General features: G+C 35.4%; 1 protein-coding gene across 2 annotated transcripts in view; it reads left to right on the top strand.

Moving 5' to 3' along the window:
• IFT81 (intraflagellar transport 81) overlaps positions 1-18,105 on the top strand; it is a 209,636-nt gene that overhangs the window by 128,938 nt on the left and 62,593 nt on the right. For both annotated transcript variants that reach the window (XM_043441060.1, XM_043441068.1), the window contains 5 exons: positions 1,084-1,149; positions 1,464-1,574; positions 2,598-2,682; positions 8,971-9,134; positions 10,432-10,527. In XM_043441060.1, coding sequence (XP_043296995.1) covers positions 1,084-1,149; positions 1,464-1,574; positions 2,598-2,682; positions 8,971-9,134; positions 10,432-10,527 — 522 coding nt within the window. The remainder of the gene's footprint in view (positions 1-1,083; positions 1,150-1,463; positions 1,575-2,597; positions 2,683-8,970; positions 9,135-10,431; positions 10,528-18,105) is intronic.

Below are 18,105 nucleotides of genomic sequence, written 5' to 3'. Positions count from 1 at the left end.
CGATTAAGCAAAAAATAGAAACTAATTCACTTAAAATCCCATGTTCTTGTGGTAACTTTTACTATTTTTTACTATTTTGCTATTTTGGTGAATATATGTAAACCTTTTTCTTGGTATTGTATTATATATAAATGTCATAGTCTGCTTTCAAGTAATGCCATATCATGACTTCTTCTCATGTTATCCAGCATTCTTCTGCATAATTTTTAGTAACTTTAATTGTGTTGTGCCATAATTCACTTAATAATCCTTAGACATTTGGGTCATTTCCAAATTTTAGATATAATTAGCATCTATGAGAATCCTTATAGATTCCCATGGGTAAAATTACTGAACCAGAAGGTATGCACATTTATTTTAAGACTTCTGAAATTATTCTTCAGGACAATACCACCAATAACAACAGTCCCTGTTTCCCCAGATCGTGGCAATACTGACCACCATGTGTATTTTTCCTTTCATTATTACTGTGAGAGTTAGTCTGTTAGTTTTTGAGGTTTAGCAAGGATTTTTTTGCTTGTTTTGTTTTCACTAGAAAAAATTGTGGAGCTGGTGGAAATATTTTTTTTGAAATCTTTTATTTTTAGAAAGGGAATTGGTTAATTGACAAAATCATACACAAATTTATATATTGAAAACACCATAACCTTAAAAATAATTGTACTGGAAAACTGACAGAACATAAAGTTTGGTGTTTAACAGAGCAGATGGGATGTCAGCAGCTGTTGTTCATGTTTTTAGACCTGCACACTATCCATTATAAAAGATTTTTGAAAAATCATGTGTCCATATTGGAATTAGAACACAAATGGGCTAGTTGGCAGCTTCACCTTACTATTTTATATCCTGTTGCTTTTCTAAATGAATACCAAGCTACCGAATAAATTACTCTGCATAAAGAACCCTGGAGAGGAAGGGCGGGTGGCAGATAGAAATGCACTTCTTCCAAAAGAGGATCTTTGTTTCTTAATACTCTGGTTATAAGTGATGGAAGTGGTAAATGTGTAATCATATGGAAACCTTATCTGAGTTCTACAGACAAAGAATATTTTTTCTTATAATGTCTTCTTGACTGCTTTTTAGGATATCAGTGCAATGGAGGAAGAAAAGGATCAGCTTATTAAGAGAGTTGAACGTTTGAAGAAAAGGGTAAGGCAAGAATTAGCACTGTAAAACTTTGACCCTCAGTCCCAAGGACTTGCGCAGAGTTAGGAATTGCAAGTAAAGGTTAAGCAAGGAATAAGTGTACGTCTGAAGATGGAGTCAAATAACATGAATAGAAAGGGAATCTCCCTAGGCAGCAGCCCAAAGCTTTCAAGGCCCTGGAGTCTGAAACTTTAGTATCATCTCTAGGGAATGCTGTTTACCAAAAGGAAATTATAAGTGAATGTCTGGGTCACGTGACATGCTAATGTCTCTCTTAAACCTGACAGTAACATATATTACTTATTCCCTTACTGTAGGTGGAGACAGTTCAGAATCATCAGAGGATGCTGAAAATAGCAAGGCAACTTCGAGTTGAGAAAGAGAGAGAAGAATTTCTTGCACAACAGAAACAGGAACAAAAAAATCAGGTACCCACATGAAAGTTTATATTGTCATGATGAAAGAAATAGTTTCTTCTGATCATTCAGGTATTAAGAGGAAGATTTTCAGAATTGAGAATGTTCATGTTTCCCTTTGTTAACATGATGAAATACTCTTTTTAAGAGTATTGCATGGTACCAACAACAAAAACAAAACCATCTTTTGAGTTTCTATTCTTCATGCATATCTATGCACTATCTCTTGGGCCATGCTTAACTTATGTTGTTCCAGCATTACAGAATACCCATTGTAATATTAAGCGGTAAGGTTAACTTAATAGAACTTCTAGAATCTCTAAAGGGTGTCTTGAGATTCAGACTGTATGAGAACGTCTATTTTATTCCACGAATCATGGTATTTTTTATGTTTTACTCCAGTGGCAAATAAGCAAATCATGAAAAGACTCAAAATCACACATACTCCACATTTTTAGATTTTGCCTTAAAGAAAAAAATAATTTGGCCAGAAAGTATTTCTTTTATTTTATTAAAAATCTATCTTAAAACTGAGTGGACTTGTGTATTAGAATTGTATTTCAAATCAGCTTCATTTCCTACTAAATGGGCAGTTTAGGTTTTTGGCTCTTTTGGAACTTGGCTTGGCATCATAATATTAGAACAGTAAGCTGCATTTGCCCGTGCCCTGAATGGTTCCTTAGCTTCACTTTCTGATTCTCAGACATCATCTCTGAGAATGTTAGCATTCCTTGGAATTAAGAAAACCATGTTTTAACAGAAAAGCCTAGTACAAATATTTCTTTAACATGCATTTTTCCTTGATCACCAAATTCAACAAATAACTAAAGAAAACATTTCCGAAAGCTTTTTTTTAAGTTTTACTTGAAAATGTATTGAGCAAAGCAGTTACATTTTTAGCTTAGTAATTTCTTAGTTCTTATTATTTATTCCCTTTGAAAGAATTATGTAGAACTTGTATTTTTCATTGCTTGTCTGTATAAATGGTAGGTTTCAGCAGAATAAGCAAGTAATAGATGTAATTGTATTTTAAAGCTATTTCATGCAGTGCAGAGACTGCAAAGAACACAAAACCAGCTGAAAAGTATGCAACATGCAGCAGCAGATGCGACACCTGAAAGTAAGTGGAAATTACTGTCTGATATAGGTGATCATATTAGTGAGAATATCAGTTTAAATCAGTAGTCTTCCTTACTAATGGGACCTGATTATTGTCAAGTGATAGGTCAGCATTTTGGGGCATCATTTCCTAGCTAGTAAGTGATAGCCTGGTGAAGACATCCTTAGTGTTCACCTAGGGGCTTTTAATTCCCTTTCAGTGTTTTGTCAGAGAGTGAAAGTAGTGGAAACCATGGTGGAGGGAGGCTCTCTGGTGTGTGAATGTATAAGATACTTAGAATGGATGCTATGAAAAAGTTGGATAGAAAAGATGTAAATATCATTTTAGTGCCAGGGCTATAAAGAAAAAGAATAAAATGCTAGATCCTTAAAACTGAATGCTTTTCATATTTTGGGTTATGCTATTGAAATGGGTATCTCTGGCTCTGTTGTTACATTAGCTTTACATAGAGGATGGATGGCAGGAGAAGAAGGGGGCAACAGAGGATGAAATGAGTGGATGGCATCATCGATTTAATGAACATGAGTTTGAGCAAACTCTGGGAGATAGTGAAGGACAGGGAAGCCTGCCGTGCTGCAGTCCACGGGGTTGCAAAGAGTCAGACATGACTGAGCAACTGAACAGCAATCCCAGATTATACCACCAAACCCATCCTAGGCATTTTTAAGGTGTTTTTGCTCATCAGAAGGGAGATGATGTAAACTGAAAGAGCAGTAAAAAATTCTCATTTGTACTGGAGAAATACTTCAACGTAAATATCCAGCTCTTGGAGGATATTTTTCAAGTGTTCTAGGAAACATTATACTCTAGTATATAATACATAGAATGACTATAATAAAAAAGACAGTCAGTAACAAGTGTTGTCAAGGTTGTGAAGAAATTGGAACCTGCATACAGTGCTGGTGGAAATGTAAAATGATTCATCTACTTTGGAAAACAGTTCGGCAGTTCCTTGAAATGTTAAACCTAGAGTTACCATATGATTCAGCAATTTTATTCCTACCCAAGAGAGTTGAAAACATGTCCACATAAAAACTTGTACACACATGTTCATAGCAGCATTGTTCGTAATGTCGTTGTTCAGTTGCTAAGTCATGTCCGACTCTTTGCAACTCTATGGACTGTAGCATGCCAGGCTTCCCTGTCCTTCACTTTCTCCTGGAGTTTGCTCAAATTTATATCCATTGAATTGGTGATGCTATCTAACCATCTCATCCTCTGCTACTCTTGCTTCTCCTCTTGCCTTCAATCTTTCCCAGCATCAGGGTCTTTTCATAATAGCCAAAATTTAAAAACAACACCAATGTCCCTAAACTGATGAATGAATAAACAAATTATAGCATAACCGTACAATGGAATTTTATTCAACAATAAAAGGAATGAAGTATTGATACATGCTACAATATGGATGACCTCCCAAAACATCCTAAGTGAAACAAAGACAACTTATTATATGATCCCATTTGTATGAAATTTCCAGAATAAGCAAATACATAGAGATGTAAATCAATGATGAGTGCCTAGGGTTGGGGAATTGTAGATGAGGACAACGGTGTTGGTTGGTGGGTGGGTGATGGGGGATAGGAGACTGCTAGTGGGCATAGAGGCTTCTTTTGAAACCTGATTAAAATGGTGTAAAATTGGTTGTGGTAGTCATTATACAATTCTGTGAATATACTAAAAGCCATTGAACCGTATGCTTTAAGTAGATGAATTTTATGGCTATATGGTAAATTATATCTCAATAAATCTGTTAAAGAGATAATACAGTATTTCCTTGATTCTAGACACATGATCTTTAACATTTTAATTGTTTTTGCAGTTGGGATATATCTTGCACTTTATGTATACATTTCACATGGTATTTGTTAATTTAGTTGATGATGTCTTATAATTGATAGCATCTTAAAATCAAAGAAATATGGCACATTTAATTGACATTTAAGAAACCACTATAGTAGTCCCCATAAAATGTATGGTTAATACATGTTAATTAATGACTTTCCATAGAATCTCTTGGGCTTCCCTGGTAGCTCAGATGGTAAAGAATCTGCCTGTAATGCAGGAGTATTGATCCCTGGATCCCTGGCTCGGGAAGATCACCTGGAGAAGACAGTGGCTACCCACTCCAATATTTTTGTCTGGAGAATACCATGGACAGAGGAGCCTGGCGGGCTACAGTCCATGGCGTTGCAAAGAGTCAGACGTGACTAAGTTGTTTAACCATATGAAATCTGTCACTCCTCTCAATCATAAATTCAGATTCAAGCAATACCTGGAAGTTGTTGTGCGTGTAGTTGTTGGCATCATTTGATTCTTTATTCATTAGGTTTTCACTTTTTAGGAGAATGTTTAGGACAGAAGAAAGTAATTTTTAGTGCTTTTTTACTCCTTACTATAATATACAGTATAACTTTTTAGTATATGTTCTCTGGATTTGATGCAGGTTCCTTCACATCTTTAGTGTAAAAAATTAAGATAAATCTTCAAAAGAAATTCATTAAATTATACACATTTAAAAATATCAACAAGAAATTTGTTTGCATAGGTCTATCTTTGCTAAGAAATTTTTAGAACTTACTATTAATAGTGAATTTTTGAAAATGAAAGTAATGTGTAGAAGAATTGAAAGATTTAGTAAGCAGAAAAATAACTTATTGATCAGCACAGTTTACTGTAATTTAAAATGTTAACCTGAACATGTGTTTCTTCAGTGTCTGTTATCCTCAATTTTATTAGGTTAAATATTTCTTGCTATTATGGTCTAATTCTGGTAACTAAGAATATCCAAAGGTATTTATAGTGTTAGTAATATTTCATTTTTTATTTGAGCAGATAGACTTTATTTTGCTTTGGCTTTATAGACTAAATAGAATTTTGAGGTCAGGAAATACATATTTAGTAATAAAATGGACAAATAAAATTTGTTCTCTTTGGGGGCATCTCTTGAGATGGTTTAGTAGATTCTGCTAAATAATAAAATCAATTGTATTGCTAAGTAGTAATAGAAATAATTGGCTCAGTCCATTAATTCAGTGTTTATTGAACATCTGCTCCATGTCAGGTACTATACTAAGTACTGGGAATAGAAAGCAAAGCTATTTCTATTAAAGTGCTCACAGGCTAATGGAGAAATGACAAGCAGTGGACAATGATAATGCAGCATGACAAATAAACTGATAGAGCCCAGCTTCAGTGAAAAGAAAGAGGCAAAGAGCACCAAACTCCAGTACGTGTGTTAGTCGCTCAGTCATGTCCGACTCTTTGCAACCCCATGGACTGTAACCTGCCAGGCTCCTCTGTTCATGGAATTCTCTGGGCAAGAATACTGGAGTGGGTTGCCATTCCCTTCTCCAGGGGATCTTTCCAACCCAGGGATTGAACCTGGGACTCCTGCATTGCAGGCAGATTCCTTACCGTCTGAGCTACTCTAACACAGAGTCAAATGGCTTCCTGGAGGTGTGGTGATTGAGTAACTTAATGCTGCAGAGGTGGAGGAGTAGAAGACATTCCATGCTAAAGCACAGTGACCTAAAACAACAGTGCGGTGGGCTGAGCAAATGATGGAGGAAGTAGAGATAAAAGGTCAGGCTTCTGACTGCTTGTCTTTGAAAAGAAGGCAAGGGAGGGAGTGTGGGAATGATTGAGAAATCTATGCATAGATTGAGGGATGGTAGTGGTGTAGTGGTGTTTACATTACTGAAGAGTCAGTCAGACCAAGGAAGATGTGAAGATTCAGGAGGAAAAGGTAAGAACCGGTAGCAACCTTTCCTGTATGCTCCCATTGTATCCCAGGTATTTCATTGAATGTTCTACAGCAGTTACCATAACATGTTAATTGTTGGCATACCTGACTGACTCAGCTAAACTCTGGGCTAGTCATGAAGTCATAATCATTCTATTTTCAGGCCTTAACACACAGATTTGCACAGTAAGCATTTAGTAAATAATCTGTTAAATACTTGGGAGGAAAAGGTAGAGACCCTAACCCTGCATAGGAAGAAAATTATCTTTTCCACAGGTAGGAGGGGAATCAAGGAAGAAAAAACGGCTAAAAATATTAAAATAAGGTAGTATTTGTGCAATATGTGTTTTTTGTGGGTTGACAGGGAATGGGGAGCAGGAAGTTCAGTCCCTGCTTTGTTGACATTGTTCTGGGAAGCAGAGTCTTAAGGATTATATTCAGCAGACTAGGAAAAGAGTAAATTAAACAGATGTTCAATTGCTTCAGGTATTTAGTTTAATAAGGCCCATCTAAATATTTTAGTAACAAAAAATGGCTTACAAAAAAATTCTATTTGCTTAAATAACATGAAAGTATTTTCAGTGTCACAGTGTAATTTGTATTTTTTCCGAGTAACAGCCATATTATAAAACATTCACTGAAGTTAATTTATCTTTATATTCTACATATTCCTGAGATTTATTATATAAAAGAAGCTTCTTATTCAGTTGTGGTAGGATCAGCAAGATGTTTTCAGAGGGTTTTTAATCACAATGTTTGCTGAGATCTTAGTGACCTTATATTTATCTCATCAGCATGTTTTTATCAAACTTTTTGTTTTGAATTGAGATATAGTCAATTAACAATGTTGTGGTAGTTTCAGGTGAAGAGTGAAGGGACTCAGCCATACATATACATGTTCACCAGGATTTTGAAAGATAATTTTTTAAAAATTGCATAGAAATATGTCCACTTTTCAAAGTATAAGTTAAAATTTTTAAGAGAAAGATTTAAAATGTGACAGAAACTGTTTTTATGTTGACTTCATCTCAGCTTTACTGAGGTTGAATGGACGTATAATAAACTGCAAATGTTTAAGGTATACACTTGTTAAGTATTGACATATGTATACCCTGATGAAACTATCACTTTAATCAAAATATAAATATTGATATATCCATCACTGCAAAACATTTCCTTTGTAATATCTCATTCCTGTCCCTCTCACCCTCCTCAGACGACCATTGACCTGCTTTATGTTACTATAGATTAGTTTGTATTTTCTAGAATTAGGAACTTTTTTAAATAGGCAAAATGATATTTAAGAATTTAAAATCTTTTAAAAACATTTTAGACTTTATTTCTTGCATCTCTGGATTACATGCGATATGTTTAAGAATTTGAAGATGGAAAAACTGGTCATCTAACAGCCAAAGAAGCCAGGGTGTAGAGTTAATTGGAAACCATATAGGAATGATTGCCTAATTATAGTGATTCATTAAACACTCTCTTCCCTTCCATTCCCCAGTCCCTAAAAAAAGAGATGGGAAATTGTAGGGATGAATGGAAAACTCGTGAATTTGCCATTAATAAATTTTTACCCATTAATACATAGTTAGCTCAGGAGAACTAAAAATAATTTTAAGGCTTTGGTCCAAATTTATTATGCAATCTATGTACGTAGATTACTTAAACCGGAAATCCGGTGTTTTAAAAAGTCAAGCCAGAATTTGTAGATGTGTAATGGAAAGCTCTGAAATAAACTTTTTAAAGCTCTTGAGGCTGGGAATTTGTAACAAAATCATTATTCACTGAAAATCTGTGTATGTGTACAATTGTGCTCTCTGCCAGAATAAGAAAACTATTAAATCTTAAAAATATAATCTAAGTTGTCACTTAACTGTAAACTTAATACTTTATGAAATCAAAACTACCAAATGTGGAAAACTGAAAATGTTTATGAATGTAGATAATTTCTCTTTTTCAGAATTTAACTTGTACCTTTAGTAATGTGTTCATTGGTTTAAACCTAAAAATTACAATGTATTATTAGGATTTGTGAAGTATTAGAATAGAAATATAAATTGCATAAGTACTGCAAAAGAAGAAGAATAAATGACTGCTTACAGAGGAAGTAACCTAGATTAGATTTCATTTGTGTTGTCATTTGGTTCATGTGTTCCTTAAATACATAGAAGACAAAATATGGTCCAGCAATATATTTGGCTCTATAAATGTTATTTTTGCATAATGTGGAGTATAAAAGAATTAGATGGTAATTTGGGAATATAATAATATTACTTTTTCTGTAATTTAAATATTCTTATATGTAAATTGTCCTTTATTATCATTCTGATTAACATAAAAAAGTTTCAATGGCCAATCTTTTATTGTTCTGTAATGGCAGCCCACTGCGGTATTCTTGCCTGGAAAATGCCTGTGGGCTACAGTCCGTGGGGTCACAGAGTCAGACCTACTCTCTCCAGGTCGTGTGTTTTAAAACGTAGAAAGGATCACTGTACCTACTCTGTTGGGCTGAATAATCACTTATTTAATTTTTATAGGTTTAATGAAGAGGCTAGAGGAGGAGATAAAGTTTAATTCATATATGGTAACTGAAAAATTTCCTAAAGAATTAGAGAACAAGAAAAAAGAATTGCATTTTTTACAAAAAGTGGTTTCAGAGCCTGCTATGGGCCATTCTGATCTTCTTGAACTTGAATCTAAAGTAAGTAACAATCACCTTTTTATAAGCTCCCAATTTTATCTCTTCTCCAGTCCCGTGAAAATTATGTGAACTGCTTCTATAGTGTTCTGCTCTTGACTCTGAAATTAACCTGTGCTAAGAGTTGACAGCTCTTTTAAGGAATTGTTCTTTATGAGAAATTATAACACATGATGTTGTTACTTAATCCACAACTGATTAGGAAACTGGGTAACTTGGAGAAATAAATTAATGCATATGGTTGACTCATAGGTTTATATGTTTATAATATAATCATTTAGATGACAAATTTTAAAAAATATTTTAAATGATTACTTTTTATTTCCAAAAATAATATAGCAATTTTGTACTTAAAGCTAATGGTTTTTATTAGCTTTTTATGCCTACTTTGGAATTATTAAACTTTCTTGTAATGTTCATTGAAACCTAATATCATAGCATTTTTGATTCTTAAAAATAAAATACTAATCAAGTGTTTATTTCTTTAAATAATAATTAAATATCATGAAAATTGATTGAAGGATTTTGACATTAATGGGCTTAATAACCACTACAGTTAAATACATAATTCTTTTAATTTATGTTTAGAAATTAGTTGTCCAACTCAGATTTGGCTTAAATTTGATCTCATAGGATTAGCAGGAAAATTCTAGTCTTTTCAAAGGATAGTTATATTGAAAGTCATATAATTAAAAGTCATATAATTAAAGTCATATAATTAAAAAAACTTATAGGACTATATGCTTCTATTGCCTTTATTCAGTTTTATTACATTTATTACATTTGAGAAAAGTTTAGATTAATGAATGGGATAATGACAGCTGTCATAGAATCACAGATCATTCATTCGAACAGAAAGGGTTTTTGGATGTCATTCATGTCAACTCTCAGCTGGGTTCATAAATTCCTTGTACTAAATCCCTGGGTAATGTTAGTCCAGATCTGCTTTATCACTTAATTACTTGAAAAGTCACAGCCTAGGTGAAGGGATAACTTCAGATTTTTAGAAATTGTCTTTAAAAATAATTTAAATACTTCATATAGAATAGGATAATGTAGACATGGATGGTTAAATCCATGTAACTAATCCAATTCTGTAAATATGTAGCATGAACCATGAAATGCAGATTGACTCAAAGTAATTGTAACAACCCATCCATGGTATTAATAGGACTGATCCTCCTATCAAAATCACTGATAATAACAACTGTCAATTCAAAGCTTTGTTTGACCAGATGTCCCTTAATTTAGGTAATTATAGCCAGGGTTTTTAACCTTTTTTATTTTCGTACTGTTTTAGATAAGTGAAATAAACACACAGATCAATCAGCTGATTGAAAAGAAAATGATGAGAAATGAACCAATTGAAGGCAAACTGTCACTATATAGGCAACAGGTAAGACCTCTCGAGATTTTTGGCTCCCAAACCCACGTCTCCTGCATTGCAGGCAGATTCTTTATTGTCTGAGCTACCAGGGAAGCCCAAGAACACACTTAAGACCACTCTTTTTGGCTCACATACTTTGATCTGTAATCTTGTTATTGAATATCTTCATAAACACCACAGTCTGCGTTATCGTTAGTCTTAAAAGTGAGAAGGAAGTAAAGAATAAAGGTTCTTCTGTCATTGTTAATCTCCAGATTAAATCAGAGAATTTCTGGAAAAGCCACAAAGATGCATGTTCAAGTCTGAAATCTGATATATCTGATAATGCTCAGTTTCCTTAGTATCTGCCAACTGTGGTGATAGTTCTCTTTGTGTTTATATCTGTGAGTGTAAAATTTGAGTTTTTATGTGAATGCTTACCTCAAGTGACAGAAATAAATATTTCTAATCTTTAACGAACTAAAGTCAAAGTGTTAGTCGCTCAGTAGTGTCCTACTCTACGATCCCATGGACTGTAGCCTGCCAGGCTCCTCTGTCCATGGAATTCTCCAGGCAAGAATACTGGAGTGAGTAGCCATGCCCTTCTCCAGATATCTTCCTGATCCAGGGATCGAACCTAGGTGTCTCCTACAATGTAGGCAGATTCTTTACTGCTTGAGCCACAAGGGAAGTCCTAATGAACTAAAGGCAATATACTTTTTCAGGTTTAAAGTTAGCTTGAAAAAATACAGAATAAATTAAATTTTAGGGCTAAGACATTTATCATTTTATACAGAAGTATTAAATCATGAGGATATATATGTTGTTATGTATTGCTAGACAGAAGATTCAAATGACAGCCAATTTGAAAATACTGAGCTACATAACAAAGCATTATTCAAGGATGCTAGAATTTTTTTAAAACCTTTTTATAATGGAAAATTTTGACCATATACAAAGGTAGAGAAAATAGTCCAAATAAATCCTTGTGTGTCCTTCAGCTATAGCTATCATGGCCATTCTTATTTCATCTGTAGCCCCCAGCTGCATCTGGATTATTTGAAGTAAATTTAAGATTTCATATTATTTCACATGTAAATATTTCAGAATGTATCTCTAAAAAAGAAAAGCTTTTAAAAAGCTTAACAACATACCATATTTAAAATTTTTAATAATTCCTTAATACTGGCAAATACCCAATCAATGTTCAGATTTCCTTGTCTCTTTTTCTTTGTTTTTTTTTTTTAGTTGCTTTGTTTTAATTAGGATCCATACAGGATTTATACATTGCATTTGTTTGATGTTTAAATCTCTCTTAATCTATAGACTCTCTTCCTTACTTATTTATCCATTTATTTAATAATTTTTTGTAGTTTTTTATTGAAGAAATTTATTTTTCCTATAGCATTTCCCATAGTTGATGTTTTGTTGATTGCAACTGAATGGTGTCCTTTTAAAATGTTCTTCTGTGTCCTGTATTTCCTATATATTAGAACTAGAAACTTGAACAGGTTGTGTTGTTTTTTTTTTTTTTCAAGAATACTTTCTAGTTGGTATTTTGCCATTCCCTGGAGTGTAGAGGAGTTGAAGTTAGGCCAGCTTCTTTTTTATCTTTACTTTGCTGTCAGACAGGGCCATTCTGACCAATATTTGTTTATAGCAAAACAGTCTTGCTCAATTATTTATGGCGAGCAGTCTTTTTGATATAGCTTCTCTGAATAAGACTAAATTCACAATATTCATTCCTGCTGAGTAGATGGCCTCATATCAGAGCAGAGAAGCATGGCTCATGATTGGAATAAGACACTGGTTCCTCAGAGAACAACTTTAGAGTGAAAGAAATATGTAGAAGAGCATATAGAGCTCTATCCAGAAAATATTCGGTAATTATTATGACTCTTTTCCAAGCACTCTTTCGCTGACTGCGTAGAGGATGTTTGTCCTGCAGGATAGAGTGTGGAAAAGAGCCAGGATGATTAGGTTAATTTCTCTGTGGTTTATGAGATCCCACAGTAAACCCCACTTCCCACTTGTTTGATCTGGATGGAAAAGCCCCACCCACTTTAATGTGCTCGTCCCTAGCCTCCTGTAGTGTGACCAATGGTGGATATTCTTCATCCTTTTAAATTGACCTATGACTCGACACTGGAATCTGTGTCTTGAAAGTGCAGGGTTGTCTATTCTCCTGGGAACCAAATCCCCTAATGGCATCAACATAATTCATCATTTTCTTTAGTCCATATGTTACACACAAGTTTATTATTACACTAAAAATAATATTATATATATATATTCATATATTTCCATCCTTAGAGAAAGAAGAGCATATTATACACACTTTTGTTTGCACTGCTTTTTTTCTCAATATATGCTGTTGAATAGTATAGTAGAATAATCTTTATTCCTTTATGACTTTATTGAGATATAATTCGCATACCATACAATTCACCCATTTAAGCTGTAAATTCAATGATATTTAGTATCAGAGCTGTACAGCCATTAATCAATTTTAGAACATTTTTATCATGCCAAAAAAGAAACCCTGAACCCATTAGCAGTCACTTCCCATTTTCCCCCAGATCCTCAGCCCCAGTCATCTACAAAAGACCAAACTATTTCTATAAATTTCCCTGTCATGGACATTTCATATAAATGGAATCATATAATATGTTGTCCTTTGTGGCTGGCTTCTTATATTTAGCATACTGTTTTTAAAGTTCCTTCATGTATGGTGACTCAGGCAGTAAAGAATTTCCTTCTATGTAGGAGACCAGGGTTCAGTCTCTGGGTCAGGAAGAGCCCCTGGGGAAGGGAATGGCAACCTACTCCAGTATTCTTGCCTGGAGAATTCCATGGACAGAGGAGCATGGCAGGCTACAGTCCATAGGGTTCCAAAGAGTCGGACATGACTGAGTGACTGACGCTTTCACTTCTTGTTGTTAGCATGTATTTCTACGTGCTTAAACCTTTTTATTACTGAATAATATTCCATTATACAGATATATCACCTTTTGTATTTCCGTTTGCCAGTTAATGAGCGTTTTGGGTTGTCCCTACTTTTTTGGCTGTTATAAATAATGCTGATAGGAATATTCTTATACAAGTTTTTGTATGAAAATAAATTTTCACTTCTCATGAGTATACTCATATGAGTGCAATTGTTGGTTCAATGATAATTCTGTAAGTAACATTTTGAGGAAATGCCAGACTACTTTCCAAAGAAGCTGTACCACTTTGCATTGCCACCAACAGTGTATGAAGGTTCTGATTTCTCCACATTTGTACCAACACTTGTTATTATTTGTCTTTTTTGTATCTGCTGTAGTGGATATGCTTATTTCTGTTCACAGACATACTCCATTGAGTGGGTATATCACAGTTTATTCAACCAATCCCCAGTTGATGAACATTTGGGTTGTTGCCATTCTTGTGCTATTGCAAATCATACATCAATAAATAGCTTTTTGTTTATGTCTTTGCATTTTTTGTCAGTATGTCTTTGGGATATAGTCTCAGAAGTGAGATTGCTACATCAAACAGTAAATGTGTATGTAAGTTTGCTAGATATTGCCAAATTTCTCTTCATAGGGGTTTTAGCATTTTACATTCCTATGGCAGTATATGAGAGCACCTATTTCCTTACAGCCTCACCAGTAGAGTATGTTGTCAAACTTTTAGATTTTTGCTATCCTTGTAGATAAGAAATGGTATTTTATGATAGTTTTAATGTTTATTTATCTTACTATAAACAAGGTTGATCATCTTTTCACATAATCTTACTATAAGCAAGGTTGAGCATCTGTATTCTCATATCACGTGTATTTACATTTTTTAAACAGGGAGAATTGTTTAAAGGGTTTGCACTAAAGATTTCCCTCTCTTATAAAATTTGTTTGATAAAAATATTTGTACTATTTCACTGGAGAAGACAGTTTGGCTAATGTCTTTCTTAACCTAGTACAGTCGTGGTTCATTTAAGGAAATCCCCCACAAGTTGCTAATGCTACATTATCCATAAATGCTGCCTTTATGGCTAAGAGCAGCCATCTGGGTTGTGTAAACATTTGTATAATTCTGGTGAATCAGATGTATAATTTTCAATCTGCATTTTATTTATTAGAATGCCCCAAATATAATAAGTGTTTTAACATTTTATTTTAAAAGTATGGATATTGAATTTAGATAGGATGATCTGTATTGTAGTTTTGGGAATAAAGCGTTCTTGTTTTATTCCTGTGAAAGGAAACCAACCATGCAGAAAAACAGCAGACTTAGTGTTAGCTTCTGGGTTTACCTAGAAGCTATTTTCATTGGCATTTCAGTGTTAGTTGACAAATTTTTTTTGTCAACTAGTATTTTTGTCAACTATTTTGTCAAGTAGTATTTTTACTACTATTGCATTTCTGTTTCTCTGCTGATATATCCCATATTTTGCCTTCCAAAATGTTTTAAGGTTGCTATTTAATGCACATTGCAGGGGATTCCCTGGTTGGGGGGTGGGGTGGTTAGGACTTGGTGCTTTCACTGCCAGGGCCCAGGTTCAACCCCTGGTAGGGAAGATAAGATCCCACAAGCCATGTGGTGCAGCCTGATACATATATAAATATACGTGTATGTGTCTATTATTGTTGTTGTTTAGTCACCCAGTTATGTCTGACTCTTTGCGACCCCATAGACTGTAGCATGCCAGGCCTCCCCGTCCCTCAGCATCTCCCAGAGTTTGCCCAAATTCATGTTCATTGCATCAGTGATGCTGTCCAGCCATCTTATCCTCTGATGCCCTCTTCTTCTGCCCTCAATCTTTCCCAGCATCAGAGGCTTCCAATGAGTCATTTGTGTGCATCAGATGGCCAAAATACTGGAGCTTCAGCTTCAGCATCAGTCCTTCCAGTGAATATTCAGAGTTGATCTCCCTTAAGATTCACTGGTTTGGTCTTGCTATCCAAGGAATTTTCAGGAGTCTTCTCCAGCACCATAGTCCGAAGGCATCATAGTTCTTTGGCATTCTGTCTTCTTTACATTCCAGCTCTCACAACCAAACGTGACCACTGGGAAGACCATAGCCTTGACTATATGGACCTTTGTTGGCAGAGTGATGTCTCTGCTTTTCAACACTCTCTCTAGGTTTGTCATTGCTTTCCTGCCAAGAAGCACTTGTCTTCTGATTTCATGGCTGTAGTCACCATCCGCAGTTATTTTGGAGCCCAAGAAGAGGAAATCTGTCACTACTTCCACCTTTTCCCCTTCTAATTTGCCATGCAGTAATGGGGCTGGATACCATGATCTTAGTTTTTTTAATATTTAGTCTTAAGCTGGCTCATTCATTTTCCTCCTTCACCCTCATCAAGAAGCTCTTTAATTCCTCTTTGCTTTCTGCCACTAAAGTGGTATCATCCGCATATCTGAGGTTATTGATGTTTCTCCTGCCTATCTTGATTCCAGCCTGTAACTCATCCAGCCCAGCATTTCTCATGATGTGCTCAGCATATAGATTAAACAAACAAGGTGACAGCAGACAGCCCTGTTGTACTCCTTTCTGAATCTTGAACCAATCAGTTATTTCATACAGGGTTCTAACTGTTGCTTCTTGATCCGCATACAGATTTCTCAAGAGACAGGTGAGATGGTCTGGTATTCCCATCTCTCTAAGAACTTTCCAAAGTTTGTCATGATCTACATAGTCAAAGGCTTTAGCAAAATCAGTGAAACAGAGATGTTTTTCTGAAATTCCCTTGCTTTTTCTATAATCCACTGAATTAGATCTTTAGCTCCTCTTCCTTCTCTAAACCCAGCTTGGACATCTGGAAGTTCTTGGTTCGCATAATGCTGAAGCCTAGCATGCAAGGTTTTAAGCATGACCTTACTAGCATGGGAAATGAGTGCAATTGTCCCATGGTTAGTGCATTCTTTGGTACTACCCTTCTTGAGAATTGGGGTGAGAGGATTGACCTTTTCCAGTCCTGTGGCTCCTGCTGGGTCTTCCAGATTTGCTGACATAATGAATGCCAAGGACTTCGCTGGTGGCTCAGATGGTAAAGAATCTGCCTGCAATGCAGGAGACCCAGATTCGATCCTTGGGTCAGGAAGATCCCCTGGAGAAGGGAATGGCAACCCACTTCAGTATTCTTGCCTGAAGAATTCCATGGACAGAGGAGCATTGTGGGCTACAGTCCATAGGGTCACCAAGAGTCGGACACGACTGAGCAACTTACACAGCTATCTGGGGCCAACATCCTACATTTTCCCATCCCTTTGTCCTTAGGGAGTGGCAGCAGCTATACTGCAGGCATTGTTCTGCAGTGAATGTAAAACCTTGATGGCATCATCCTTTAGGGATTTGAATAGTTCTGCTGGAATTTCATTGCATCCACTAGCTTTATTAACAGCAGTGCTTCTTAAGGTACACTTAACTTCACACTCCAGAATGTCTGGCTCTGGGTGACTAACCACACCATCATAGTAACCCGCTTCATTAAGATCTTTTTTATACAGTTCTTCAGTGGATTCTTTTCATCTCTTCTTGATCTCTTCAGCATCTACTCGGTCTCTACCATTTTTACCCTTTATTGTGCTCATCTTTGGGTGGAATTCTTCCTTGATGTTTCCAGTTTTCCTGACGAGATCTCTAGTCTTTTCCCTTTTTTTGTTTCCTTCTATTATTAAGCATTGTTCATCGAAGAAGGCCTTCTTGGCTCTTCTATCTATTTTTTGGAACTATGCATTTAATTGAATGTACCTTTCCCTCTCTCCCTTGCTTTTTCACTTCTCTTCATTCTTCCACTATTTGTAAAGCCTCCTCAGATAACCACTTTGCCTTCTTTTCTTTTTCTTTGGGATGGTTTTGTTTGCCGTCTCCTGTACAATATTACGGACCTCTGTCCATCGTTCTTCAGGCATTGGTTACCTCTACTGTGAATTCATATGAATTTAAGTCATACTTGGCTAGCCTAGTGTTTTTCCCAGCTTTCTTTAGTTTAAGCCTGAATTTGCTGTGAGAAGCTCATGATCTGAGCCACAGTCAGCTCCAGATCTTGTTTTTGCTGACTGTATGCAGCTTCTCCTACATCTTTGTCTACAAAGAATGTAATCAGTTTGATTTGGGTATTGACCATTTGGTGGTATCCATGTGTAAAGTTGTCTGTTGTGTTGTTGAAAAAGGGTATTTGCTATGACTTGTACATTCTCTTGGCCGAATTCGTTAACCTTTGCCCTGCTTCATTTTGTTCTCCAAGGCCAAACTTGCCTGTTACTCCAGGTTTATCTTGACTTCCTACATTTACATTCCAATCCCTAATGATGAATAGAGTATCTTTTTTAGGTGTTAGTTCTAGGAGGTCTTCCAGGCCTTCATAGAGCTGATCAGCTTCAGTTTCTTCAGCATCGGTAGGGGCATAGACTTGGATTACTGTGATATTGAATGGCTTGCCTTGGAAACAAACAGAGATCATTCTGTCATTTTTGATGTTGCACCCAAGTACCATATTTTTGACTCTTTCAGCAATTATATGGGCTGCTCCATTTCTTCTATGGGATTCTTGCCCACAGTAGTAGATACAATGGTCATCTGATTTAAATTCACCCATTCCTGTCAGTTTTAGTTCACTGATT

This window comes from Cervus canadensis, chromosome 1, assembly GCF_019320065.1.
Source record: "Cervus canadensis isolate Bull #8, Minnesota chromosome 1, ASM1932006v1, whole genome shotgun sequence".
In the NCBI taxonomy this organism is placed as follows: domain Eukaryota; kingdom Metazoa; phylum Chordata; class Mammalia; order Artiodactyla; family Cervidae; genus Cervus; species Cervus canadensis.
The sequence above is the reverse complement of the archived record's forward strand: the minus strand, read 5'-3'. Positions and strand labels throughout refer to the sequence as shown.